Source organism: Phodopus roborovskii, unplaced genomic scaffold (genome assembly GCF_943737965.1).
Source record: "Phodopus roborovskii unplaced genomic scaffold, PHOROB, whole genome shotgun sequence".
Taxonomy (NCBI): domain Eukaryota; kingdom Metazoa; phylum Chordata; class Mammalia; order Rodentia; family Cricetidae; genus Phodopus; species Phodopus roborovskii.
In genome coordinates, this window is record NW_026126541.1 from 31341780 (window position 1) to 31354994 (window position 13215).

Consider the following 13215-nt stretch of genomic DNA (forward strand, 5'->3'; position numbering starts at 1 on the left):
TTACGAGAGGGGAACAATGATGAGGTAGGGGCCATTGAGTCTTTTGTGCTCCATCAGATATGTGATGAGTGCAATGGTCTGGATGGTCTTGCCTAGCCCCATTTCATCAGCTAAGATTCCATTCAAATTGTTATTATACAGGGAAACCATCCATTCCAGGCCCTGGAGCTGAAATGAAGAGTAATTGTTTCAATTATCCAAGATCTGCACAGGTAATTAATACTAATACAACTCAAGTGAGACTGCGACTTCTTAACTTCTTGGTGCTGTATGCTGGGTTTCCCACAGTAGCAAAGTGCGGGAGGTACCAACGCAAAAGGAATTTAAAAGATGAGCCTATAATCGCCCCTGCTGCTTGGCAGGTGCTCAGTGTTAATCAGATTTAGAAAGGATGGGCGAGAGCACGCTGGTGGGATTTCAAGCAGCTTTGTTGCTCATCCATACTTAACATTTCACAGTAGATGACATTCTAGAATTATTATAAATGAAGAAAACCCAAACCAAAATCTATTCCAACCACTCTAAGAACAAAAAGCCAATTCGAGGATTAAAGACAAACCAGAAGGCTGAGCTGGCCCATAGACCACTGATCATCGGAAACTACTTTGTGGATCATGAACAGCCTGCCCCAGGGTGCCATCCCTGCAGCAGGAAGCCTGTGACCGGGGAGCCAAGGCCACTCGGCTGGCCTCCAGAAGGACATTTCTCTTCCTGGCAAAGAAAGGCCCCAGGCAGCCTACAGAAACTCTGCACTGTGGGCACTTTGGGAAGGCAACTCCCTGGAAGCTGGCTGCCAGGAAGATGGAGACGGCATTTTCTAAGCATGGAAGGAGTGTGCCCAAGTCCCAGCTTTAGGTTCTCATTTAAGCACAATGGAAGAATGAGGCGAGAACACGGATTATCACTATCACGGTGCAATGCTGTGTTTAAATGATAGCATCAATTATATGTGATATATATACATACACACACACACAGGCACACACAGGCACACACACACACACACATACATATGCATACACACAATATAGTCAAGCTAACATGCTAATTAAGTTATGCTGAGAAGCTATTGTGACCTTACACTTAAAATGTTCATTAAAGAACTCTTCCTTACCCAGGATCTCACAAGGAACTACAGTAGATGAGCACCAAGGTAGACTCACAGTCCTTTAGAAGCTCATGTCAGGGAGGAAGCAATGACCATTCTCATGTCTCAAGTAGTCCCGTGTGACAGAGGTATATAAACTTGTACAGGTGACAGCTTTCCTGAGGGAAGCACCTTGACCATCTGAAGACTTTCCTAAGCCAAACTGGGCCCTGTACAAGACCTAAGTCATCTTAAAAGTTTGTGCAGAACAGCAACACAAAGAGATAAGAGAAACAGAGACAGAATGGGTAAACTGGGAGAGGAAGGGAACAAAAGGACCAAGTGGAGGAAGACATTCAACCACAAAAAAGTAGGCCAGGTGATGGCCACAGCCAAGCCCCGTACTTGGGAGCTGAGGTAGAGAATCAGGAGTTCACAAGGTTATCCTTGACTATGCAGTAAGTTCTGTCCAATCTGGGCTATATGAGGACCTGTCCTAAAAACAAAACAGAAGAGCAATGTGTGTACAAAGATGCCATAATGTAATCATGATCCTGTAGGCTAAATCTAAAAACCAAGTTAAAAAAGAGAGGTAAAGGGGACATAATGGAAACCATAGTGGTAGGAAAGAGAAGTTGTTTGCTATCTAACCACCTCTTTAGTGAAGTCAGTTAAACACCAAAAACATTGGGAGGAAGGGAGAGAGAGGGAGGAGGAGGGAGAGACAGAGGCAAAGGCCGAGAAGGGGAAGAGACAGGGAGAGAGGGAGGGAGGGTAGAAGGGAGAGGTGGGGGAGGGGAGAAGACAGGGAAAGAGGGAGAGACAGGGGAAGGAGGAGAGGCGGTGGGAGAAGGAGAGAGGGGAAAGGGAGGGGTGGGGGGAAGAAAAGGGGAGGAGAAGGAAGAATGGGGAAAGAAAGAGGGGTAGGACGAGGCGGGAGAGAGGGAGAGGAAGAGAAAGAAAAGAAGAGGGAGAGGAAGAGATATAAGAGAGAGAGGGAGATCCCAGATGAAAGAAAAGCAAAGCCAGAGACAGGGGTTTTATTAGCTTAGAATCTCATAACACACGTGGGAAGAGACGTGTGCTTTCCTGGACTGGGGAACGTGGGAAGGAGATGACTCAGAGCAGGGCTCTCTGGAAGGCAGCAGGGAGGCCGTAGCTAGCTCTGCCTACCAAGGTGAGACTTGTAAAGGAGCCACAGAAAGCTGGTCTGCGACCGACCGTCGATGAACTTGTTGTGAGAAAAAGAAATCATAAAGCAGGCGGGGGTGATCAGACTGCAGGAGAGGAGCTTTACTGTCAAAAGCACAGGAGGAAAAAGGTTGCACTTCATCCTGAGGACTGGACAGAGCCCAGCTAGGGGTGGGGTGCACGCAGGAATTCACATCTGGAAGGAGGAGCTAGATTTGAAAAGGGAGAGATGAAGAGTGCTAACAGGTGCAGAATGGCATGAGAGATCGGTGTGGCATTTACATTTATTGATGAGGGCCATCTGGGTGCTTCCTGCTGAGACTGAACTCAGTTCCTGGAACCCACATGGTGGAAGGAGAGAAGCAACTGCTGCAGGTCACTCTCTGACCTCCATGAGCAGGATGTGACAGACAGATACACACACGCACGCACACACAAATATGTAAAGTAGTAAAAGTTTCTTTTTTGTTTTGTTTTGTTTTGTTTAACAAATAATTCAAAAATGGATCTGCCATATCCAATACAGCACAGAGCCTACTGCCAAGATAGCAAGGAGGTCAAATAAAATTAAAAAGAATACCCTGACCTCATAAAGGGGGTGTGGCCTTACAGGGCAGTGATTTTTCAAAGTATGTTTCAGGAGCTCCAGGGAAATCCTAAGAACTTCCCAAGACAGTCCAAGAGAACAAAATGTTTTTAGTAATATTAGCCATGTACTGCATGTCACTCTTCCAGCGTTGCCGTCAGTCCAGACAGGACCCAAGCAATGACAGCAGGCAATGGCTGACCTCAGGAACTTTGAGATGATTGCTCATAAGCACTTCTGTGAATGCATTCTAGATGGCACTAATTTTATATTAGTAAGAGATAATATAAAAGTGACCCAGGCAGTAGTAGAGAAAGATGGTGAGCACTACAGTATCAATCTGTGCTTAAAAAGTTGCTTTTCTACAGGGTGCTAATGTTCACATCTATCTCCCCAGTCCTCAATTAAATATGTAGGGGCTTTGGATGGACAGAGAGGAGTCACCACCAAGCTGATTATTCAGCTGGCCTGGTACAGTCCATGGTTATTCTATTATCAGCAGTCAGAATTCAACTAAACCTCACAAGCATCCACATTTGGAATACTAAATTACAACAGTTTAGCCCTAGGGAATGGTACCATCTATGTTTATCTGACCACAAATGCTTACTATTTCATTTTAGTTTTTAATTTTTGAGGAAGTAATTCGTGAAACAAATGCTTCAAGGAACACACTTCAGGTAACTGGGTAGATGAGTTACAGCCAGAAGACATGACACATTTATAGCCAGGTTTTTAACCAAAGCACGTGGGCCAACAATTTAATTGTACCTTAAGAGGTATGTGTGCAGGAGATTGCACTCGGAACCCCTATCATCCCACTATCGCCACAACTAAAGCTGAAGTAATACTGCATTTACTTCAGGTTCCCTGACTAATGGAATCAAGATGCTTTTTTCTCTTTTTGCTAAGAACCACAGTGAAACTGGTCCAAATATTAAGCCAGCATTTGTTTCAAATCCATGCCAGTGTGACAAAAACAAACCCAGTGTAGCTGCAATGTTGAGCACAACACTCTGAAGAAAGCCCTGTGCAGAGTCAAGGGGAACCTTCCCCATTTTAAGGTATTCAACCCAGAATGTCTTCCTGTCTTTACAACCTCCTTCTAAGTTGACTATGGCTCCTAAAGTGGAGCACACACACTTGGGGATGATATGTATGCACGACCAAGGCTTGCTTCGGGGCCACAAACATGCCAGTTACCTGGTAATGCTTTAGGGTCCCGTTAATGAGGAGGGCAGACTGTTTCTCTACCCTCTCGGAGATGGCGTGGGCCACTGTGTAGTAGGACTGTGACCCTCTGGCACTGTACTGCATGCTGTATTCATCATCCACGTCCTGCTTTGCAGTCCTGAGAAGACAATGTAGAAAGTTCATGGAACAATTTGAATCTGTGAGTTCTGTCACGAGAGATGACTTGAGAGTCAAAAAGTGCTGCTGTGGGTATTACCTGCCCTGCATTAAAGACATTCTTTGTAAAGTTCACAGAAATTGAGCAGGGTCATCATCGTATCAGCTCCACATCATAACATGTGAAGAACTTGCACCTCACAGAGGTTACTTTGAGAGTGACAAAAGGGGCCCTGACCTTCAGAAACCAGCCTGCACAGCTGGATATCAGCCCTTTGCCAATGAAGCTGTCCTGGGTATTCTTTGGATGCAAAGATAAATCCCATCCATAGGACAATAGGAAAGCTTGGAGGACAAATAGGGGAGACTGAAGAGGACATTGGAGGGGAAGGAGAGAAGAAAGGGGTTCTTCCTTCCACTCAGCCTCGTGGGGGTCTTTTACCCAATGCACATGGAAGAGCCACTGCCCATTCTTAAAAACCAGGGGTGCAGTGGAAAACAAAGGCTCCTAAAGTGGGGCATACAACCTGGGAAGGGAAACACATATCAGAACATTCATTTCTTCTTGTTAGAAAGTCTCATTGTTTGAATGTTCTCTTTTGTCTGCTATTGCAAAACATTGCTCCTATAATAAAAGTCACAAAAGCAATGAGGGGTGTGGACTGCTATCAGGGGATGGGCTGGAATGGGGCCAGATATGATGCCTCGTACCCAGACAGGGAAAGCTGAAGATAGGTTTGGACCTGGGCAGAGTGGGCAGCTGATGAAGCTATGACAGCCCGAATGACACAAGAATGGTATTCACCCTTGCTCTTTCTGGGTATGTTGATGGCTTTGAAGGAGGAAGGGAAGGCAAGAACCCCCCAACGAGGGGGTCGATTAGCCTAATCTGGAATAGAAGTATAAGTGACAGGCATGAAGTCAAGACAAGAACCTGACAGGAGATAGGATGTTGAACTCAAGGGAGGAAAGGAGGGAGGGTGGGAGGGAGGGAGGGAGGGAGGTGAGCAACACAAAGCCCTGACCAGAGTGGTTCAGAGCTTAGAAATAACCTACCTGTGAGGAGCTGAGGGGACACTCATGTTGGAGTGTGAGTATGAAGTCTGTTGCTATCTTTAAACAGGACTTGCAAACAGAAAACTCACACCACATGAACCTCCAACACTGTATTTGTAATAAAAACTCTGAGGGCACCGCACGTACTCAATGATCTGCTTGGCGTCCTTTTCAGAAACTTCTTCACTGTTTGGATCCAGCAGGATCTTCTCCTCTGTTTCCTGCCTACTAGACTCTTCTTCTTCATCCTGGAAGAAGAACAGAGATACAGCAAGGCCTATATTTTAACAAGCACGTTCCAGGATTTCTGCTTTTTACAAAGAGATTAAATAGTATTTTATTTCACAAATGAAGCAAGGAAATCCAATTAAGGGAGGAAGTAAATTTAACAACTGCTTAAACAAAGTGATTCACCATTTCACCACTGAATGAGAGAGAACAGGGGATGATGCTCCAGGGGTCCCAAGACCCAAACAACCAAGAAAAGTGTGTGAAAAATCATACCAGAAACACACGCAATTATTTGGTCAAACAACACAGATATATAGACTATATCTGCTGTTTTATATTCTATATTCCTCTCTCCAAAGGCAGATATCAAAGACTTAGCACCCTCCCGAGGATGCCCTTTCTGCTGATGATGCGGGACTCTGTGGTCCCCATGACTGTAGGTTTGCTGAGCATGCTGCTTTCTAAGGCTGCTTCACATCACACATCCATGAGTATTCAGACAAAAGCAACATTCCCTTGGCAAAGGATGTGATTGCCTCCCTACCTGTTGGAAGCAGCAGTAAATATTCATTATGTCCACTACTACCCTAACATGCAAAGCCAGTCTAAAAGTGAACATGTGTTTCCTAGCAATTGACTGAAAAATGGACACACATGACAAGTATCAATGGTGGCACAAGCCAATGACATCAGATTACTCAGAAGTACCTCCTAGAAATGAGGTGCTACAAGTCACTCACTGGCTGGTGGCCTGGGGCTCCTGTCATTTGGTCAGAGTGCATCTCTTCCCAGATGTCAGGAGGTGTCTGCAACTGTCAACATCTAGGCAGCAAGGGTTACTTAAATTGCTCTTCCTCAGAAAGGAAAACCTTCTAACAGATCACTTATGGACCCGTTCACTCAAGACAGACACACAGAGAGAGAGAGAGAGAGAGAGAGAGAGAGAGAGAGAGAGAGAGAGAGAGAGAGAGAGAGAGAGAGAGAGAAGCTAGGAGATATTATCATGCCACAAAAGTATTTGCTCGTTAATGGTTATGCTTTTCCAAATGAAATTTTTATTGTTTTCTAAAAGCAGTAAATGTTCATGGTATATTAATTTAGAAAGCAAAGATCCAAACTACAGAAGGAAAATGGCCATTGTCTTAAAACCCTTGTCAGTTATTAGGCAAGGCTGTGTCAGCAACTGCCTGGCATCCATCTGTGGCATGCTGCACTGCTGTCCTATGCACTGGTCCAAACCAGACTTAATGATTGTACTAGCCAGATTCAAGCGAAGGCTATAAAATCACTTAATCGTTTCATTTGTACTAATCAATCATGTCAGAATTAACCCAACAAATACCCTTACTATTTCTTAATCTCTAGTAAAAGTATCCAAACTTCTCATTTCATTCTAAACATGTTAAGTATTCCTTCCAAGAAACAGAAAAATACATTTCCTTTTGAGAATCCAGCACATCCAACAATTCAAAATCATTTTTAAAGAGAAGTTCAGATGGACATTAAAATCTTTATGAATGCCCATGTTGCCTCTTCCATTTCAGGCCCTAGACTCATAACTTCTAATGAACTCCAAGGCCTGGAAGACTTTAGAAGTTCTTGGCCAGTTAGCTCTCACTCAGCCCACTTGGGGATAAGGCACTGCCTTTCCCAAAGCAATCCATCTTCAAATCCCCCACCCCCACCCCCAAAAATCTTTGCACCACATCTAGTCTAAGGATAGCTGCTCCCCTTGGTTCCAAATGAATTTAGGATTTGTCAAGATGTTTCACCAGCCAGGCTCTCTCAAGAGATCACTACAGTCACTAGGCACACACCATCAGAGCTTATCCAGACACTCAGGCCCAGTCATGACCTGGGAACAAACCCAGAAGGGAAGGGTCGAAGGCTTTGGGGGCTGACCCACATCCACGAGGAGACACTTCTTTGTCCATTAGCTTTCAAGCCAGTGAACCCCAAGGAGAGGTCGATGTCCACATACCTCTTCCTCGTAATCAGAGTCACTCTCTTCGCTGTCAGATCTGGGAGCAACTTCATAACTAGGGACAAGCAGAGGAGAAGAGGGGGCTGATTTTTGAGTTATAAACACAGGTGTTTGCGACTTAACTGCAACACCCTACTTACCGATGACCAACGCAGACACAAAATGTCACCACTCTCAACAAAGGCTACACAGGTGTTGTTTGGGAAGTTTGGGAATTTTATAAGGAATGCCATACCCACCCTTCATCAAAGAAGCCCCAAGAACCCCAGTAACTGTTTCTACATCATACCCAGGATTCATCTCCAGCCAGGCATCCAGCTGACTTGCTTTGGGTGCTTCAGGTCCAAAGAGGACCTTGCCAGTCTCTGTGTGTGTCACTTTGACAGGCAGGTCACTCATCTGGCTGCTTTCATCTATTGGCTAGAAAGAGCAAAAAGAAATCAAGTCATCCGGTGATGTTAGGAGACTCTCTCAGGCCTGTGATGGCTATTTCGCAGGCTCTTGGTTGCCCTGTATTTGAAATGTCTTTCTGTGTTTCATCATTTCAGTACCTAATGTGTCTTGGTGGACAAGGAGAGATCACCACTCACTCAAGACCATGAAGAGGTAGACATGATGGCATGCCTGTGATACTCGCACCCTGGAAGCTGAGGCAGAAGGGTCTCAAGTTAAAGGCCAGCCCAGGCTACACACTGAGACCCTGTCTCAAAAAGACCTGGGGCTTTGGCTGTGGTTAAATAGTACAGCACTTGTCTAACATATGAATTTGATCCTCAACGAAAATCTGAACACACTAGCCTCCATGGCACCCAAAGCACAGGTACAATGTCTCGGCTTTTCTAGCTGGCTGTACTTGTCAAGACTCTTGAGTTAGAAGATATAGAAAATGAAGGAAAGTGGGGTGCAGGCATACTTACGGAGGCCAATCAAGGTGGCAGCAATGCCAGTGGAGTGACATTGGCCAGGCCAAGCTCCTGCCTGCTCCAAATAACAGCCATGTCTTTACTCGACCAGTTGAACAGGATAATACAGAATTAGGTTAGAGCACTAAGAAAGACTCTCCAGGTAGCCCTTATCCTGTTATACGCTGAACACTTCTAACCACAAAATGCAAAATTTAAAACTTCCTGAGCATAGACATGATGGCATAAGTGGTAAATTCTATAACTGGCGCTATGGGATGGGTCAGCCACAGTTGGTCAAAACACAAGCTGACTAAAGCAATACATAAAGTCACCTTCTGACTATGCATTAAGGCTTATGTGAAAAGAAAAATAAGATATATATGAAACATACATGTATGCTTAGACTGAGGTCCTATCACCAAGGTATCTCATATATATCAAAGCATTCCAAGGTCTAAGCCCCAAACCCACAACCTGAGACACTTCTAGCTGCAAGCATTTAGGCCAAGGGATACTTGCCCTGGAACAAATTCCATTCTTATTTCAGACAAACAAAGCTAATTCAGGTCATTTAGAACTAATAGTTCGCCAATCCTTCAGCTACAGTTCCCCAGGGAACAATTACTGTAAGCTGTGGTTTTGGACAGAACAACAAAGTGTAACCCGTGTTATCTACTACACAATGTTCTTTATCTGACATCAATCCCCGCCCCAGGAATGGGGTCTAATTCAACCACTGGAACTGTGCGTATGATAAACAAACAAGGAAGAAAAAAAAAAAAAACCTTCTGAAATCTGAAGAACTGACAAGACAAAGATGAAGTTCATTATTAGACTCTGTAAAATAAAATGGCTTGCTCAGAAAATTAAGTTATGCGAAACTGCAGAGGTTATAGATAACATGGCCCCCGGGAACAGACTGTCTTAAAAGGGCTGGAAATGGAGCAACCCTATGCAAATGGATGCTACTAATTGTAGGGTGACCGTGACCGACTTCTAGGAGCAGGGCCCTGGGTAAGACATTTGGAAACACTTCATTTGTGTGTACATCCCACTATCTATTTTCTGAAGAGTCGTGAAATGGACTGTTGAGGCAATTCATTACTTCAAAGAATTTTCCCTACATTACTCTTAATTAGTTTTGTGGTCAAACAGATACATGCAACGCTACTGGTGCAATTAAGATTGTCATATAATTTATTCTAATTAAGCAAAAAATGATAAGGAAAAACAATGGGTTGGTGTTACTTTCTATATCTTAGAGAAAATATCCATGAAGAAACCCAAATCCCAGGAGTTCTCTTCTTCTACTCCCTCAACAAAAGGACCACCAGAATCAGAACAAATATCAGTGATATTCACAAAGATAACTTTAAAAGAAAAGGCTTGTCCCGGCCTGTCAGCTTTCTTCGCTCCTTCGATGGCTAAAGCAATCGTTCTGAGTAGCAGTGCTTTGCATGGCAACATGATTCTTCCTCATTAATGTAAAAGGTCATCTACACACTCGAGAGAAAAAGGGAAATCCAGCATTTGCTACCATTTCCCTGGGAAAAAAAAAAAAAAACCCATATCTTGTTATCGTGGGCTATTATAATACAGCGAGTTTTATCGCTAATGTCACACCTCGGAAAAAACTGGAAATCACTGTGAGTAGAATTAGAACCCTGGCAAAAATACAGAATGAGAAGGAAGAGCATTATTTCAGAACAAACTGAGCAAGATGACCACTTTGCAAATTTCAGCAAACGGAAATCACCCGTGTTAAAAATTAAGGATTAAAAAAAAAAAAAAAAAAGACATATGTCACAGGCCCAAGATCAGAAGTTAATTTCCACACAAGATTAAGAGTTGAGAGGACAAGAAGGTGTTCAGTCACCCTGGGTGCCTGAATACTGCAGGTGATGTGCAGCCTTCTCAGAGAAGGCTGGAATCCTATAAACCATTGTTGCTTCTAAGTTCCCTGAGACAGCATCCACCCTGGTAACATACTGTGGAGAGTTTCTCACACATTAACATTTACACCGATCTCTTCCTTCCCTGTGATGGCTTAGAGTGGCTAGGTCAACATTCAGTTCTAAGAGGTTTCTGCATATCAGCAGTTTAACCTTTCTTCCTGCATCTGGCCATAGGAACTCACATGGAACCCATGTGACTATGATTCCAAAATGAAAATGGCAATCCCCCATCACCAGATGCTCTAAGCAGGGCTCTCTGTGTCCACAAGTGAAGGTTGTTTAAAACAAACTTTCTGGGCTGGCATGTCTTCATTATATGACTGGATACATCCTTCAGAGCTCAGGAGACTATCAGAATTTCTAGGATATACAATTAAGGACAATGCCTGGGTAATTCCACATATAATCTACATTATAAGACTATAGAAATACCCAAGAAAATCCAGAATATGTGAACTATTAGCCTTATGTATATTTATGATTTCATATTAGTAATAAACTAGGGATTGGGCTGTATTTTATGATTCTGTATTATTTACTTGCCAAATGTAGTCACCAAAGCATTTTAGCCTCTTACGCCTTCTACACAGTCATGATATATGTTTATTTGTATATAAAATGATATACAGTTGATCAGGATTCTTGAGACAGTGTTATTCTAATTTTCTATCATATTAATAGCCGTGGTTTGAAGGAAGCCGCTCTTAATCTCTGCCTCCTTGTATGAGTGTGTGTATGTGTGTGTGTGTATGTGTGTGTAAATGTGTATGTACATGCATGTGCTCATTCATGTGTATGAGTGCAGGCATATGTGTAGAAGACAGATGACACTCTTGGATGTTAGATCTCATCTGTCATCTTGCTTGGGGAAAGGCCTCATGTTGTTTGCCACTAAGAATTTCCTGCTAGCTGGTCCCCAAGCCTCCACGGGTTCCCCTGCCTCTGCCTCCCATCTCACTGCAGAAACACTATGGCTACAGACACATACTACAACATGAAGTTTTACGTGGGTTCCATGGATTCTAACTTGTCCTCATACTTGGACCACGAGAGCTCTACCCACCTTGCCATCTCCATAGCCACAAATGTACTGTTTCTACTTTTAGAGGATAAGTACGAGGCTGAGGAGATGGTTCAGCAATTCAAAGCACTTGCTGCTCTTGCAAGAGACCCAAGTTTTGTTTCAGGCATCCAGAGGCTTACAATTGTCTGTAACTCCAGATCCAGGGGACAGACACCCTCCTCTGGCCTCTGTGGGCACTCCCTCCCCCACATACACACATGCAAAAGGGCAAACAGGCAGAGACACACATACATATGAATATACCTTTTTAATAAAAGTGAGCAGCTCAGAGAAAATAAAGTTAGTGTACACAAAGAATGGTGCCACTGGGTATGTCTGACTCCCCTAGCAGAACATAAGAGCCAATGGGAGCCATTTCCTTACCTCTCCATCTGGTCCCAGGGCAGACTCCCCGCCCTCTGCATTCTCTTCAGCCTTCTGCAAAACAACAAAGGCGGGTGTTAGGTATACATCAAGGATACAGGACAGCAATTTACAGCAACTCCCAATGTAACTATTGCATTGCCATGTTCTGTCCTCTCAAAAGCACAAATGCCAATGTCTTTTGTTTTTGTTTCTCTTTGCTGAGACAAAACAGGCACCAAAGTCATTTAAACCCAGATGTGATTTAAGGCGGCCCACTAGAGATCTGCTGATCATATCTTTAGAGACCCAGAGAGCCTAAGACTGGGCACCATCCAGACAGAAGGCGGAATCAGAAACATTTTCTCGTCTTTGGCACTGAAGACAAATCCTGACATAATTAGCTTGACTTTCCTATTCCCTAAGCAAGTTTTCATGAGTAATGAAGAGCAGTATTCTAAAACGTCCATCAACAATAAGCTCGGAACTGCTCCTCAGTCATAAAAACGCAAAACAAAACAAAATTCTGTGAGTTCCCTGGGCGGTTTCCACTCTACCTAATTGGCTTTCATAATATATAGCATTTCCACAGTGTGGAAGTGGAGAAAACGATGTGTATCTACTGTGTTCTCATGAAAAATTCCATCATCTATCATTGTTTATATATTCCAGTGCCTTAGTCCATTAACCTCTATGTGCCTCAATGACAAGAAAATGAGAAATTAGGATGATGTCACATTATACACAGACCCAAGTCTCATGTGATTTACACAAAATGATCAAAAATGTCTTCCATTTACAATGCCTGACAGGTAAAATATTTTACATCCAGATTCTCTATTTTAAAATTATTACTAATTCTATGTCCCATAAATGTATGACTTTTAAAAATTCTTCTCAATGTAATTTATAAATTTTTAACCAGATACGCTCTGTGTCCTTCTCTCTTCCCCCTGCCCCACTCAGGCATGCATGCATGCGATTACATGCACATGCACGCATGCATGTGCGCACACGCGCACACCCTGAGAGAGAGGGAGACAGAGACAGAGAGACAGAGAACAGAGACAGATAGTGTGTGTAAGGGGGGGGGTGATGATACAGCATAAACAATGGAGTTACTACCAAAGATTAGGAAAAGAAAGACTCCCACACGGATTTGTCCAATACTTGTCTTTTCCATTGTGCTTACTGGAGGAGAAAGTACATACAGGCTCAGAGGACTGATACCCAGAATCACCTATCTGGGCTCCCCACCTAGCCTGAAAAGGCATTCCAACAATGGTAGAAACTTTGTGTTAAGAAGAGAAACCAGCCTGCTACCAGCCACTAAAGGTTCCATTTTTGGAACTCTCAAGCACTATACTCCAGAGATAGTTTTAATTAATGAGAGAAAGTCAATTAATCCCACCATTCTTTTCATACAAACCAGAAATAAGCTACA

The 13215-nt window shown here is 43.5% G+C and overlaps 1 protein-coding gene across 6 annotated transcripts in view; it reads right to left on the minus strand.

Moving 5' to 3' along the window:
- Positions 1–13215, minus strand: part of Smarca2 (SWI/SNF related, matrix associated, actin dependent regulator of chromatin, subfamily a, member 2) — a 163435-nt gene that overhangs the window by 94966 nt on the left and 55254 nt on the right. For all 6 annotated transcript variants that reach the window (XR_007835478.1, XM_051199842.1, XM_051199841.1 and 3 more), the window contains 6 exons: positions 11793–11846; positions 7775–7905; positions 7483–7540; positions 5418–5518; positions 4068–4215; positions 5–168 (listed from right to left, as the gene is read on the minus strand). Coding sequence is in view for 5 of the 6 variants with exons in the window: in XM_051199842.1 (XP_051055799.1) it covers positions 5–168; positions 4068–4215; positions 5418–5518; positions 7483–7540; positions 7775–7905; positions 11793–11846 (656 nt within the window). In the remaining variant the exon portion in view is untranslated. The remainder of the gene's footprint in view (positions 1–4; positions 169–4067; positions 4216–5417; positions 5519–7482; positions 7541–7774; positions 7906–11792; positions 11847–13215) is intronic.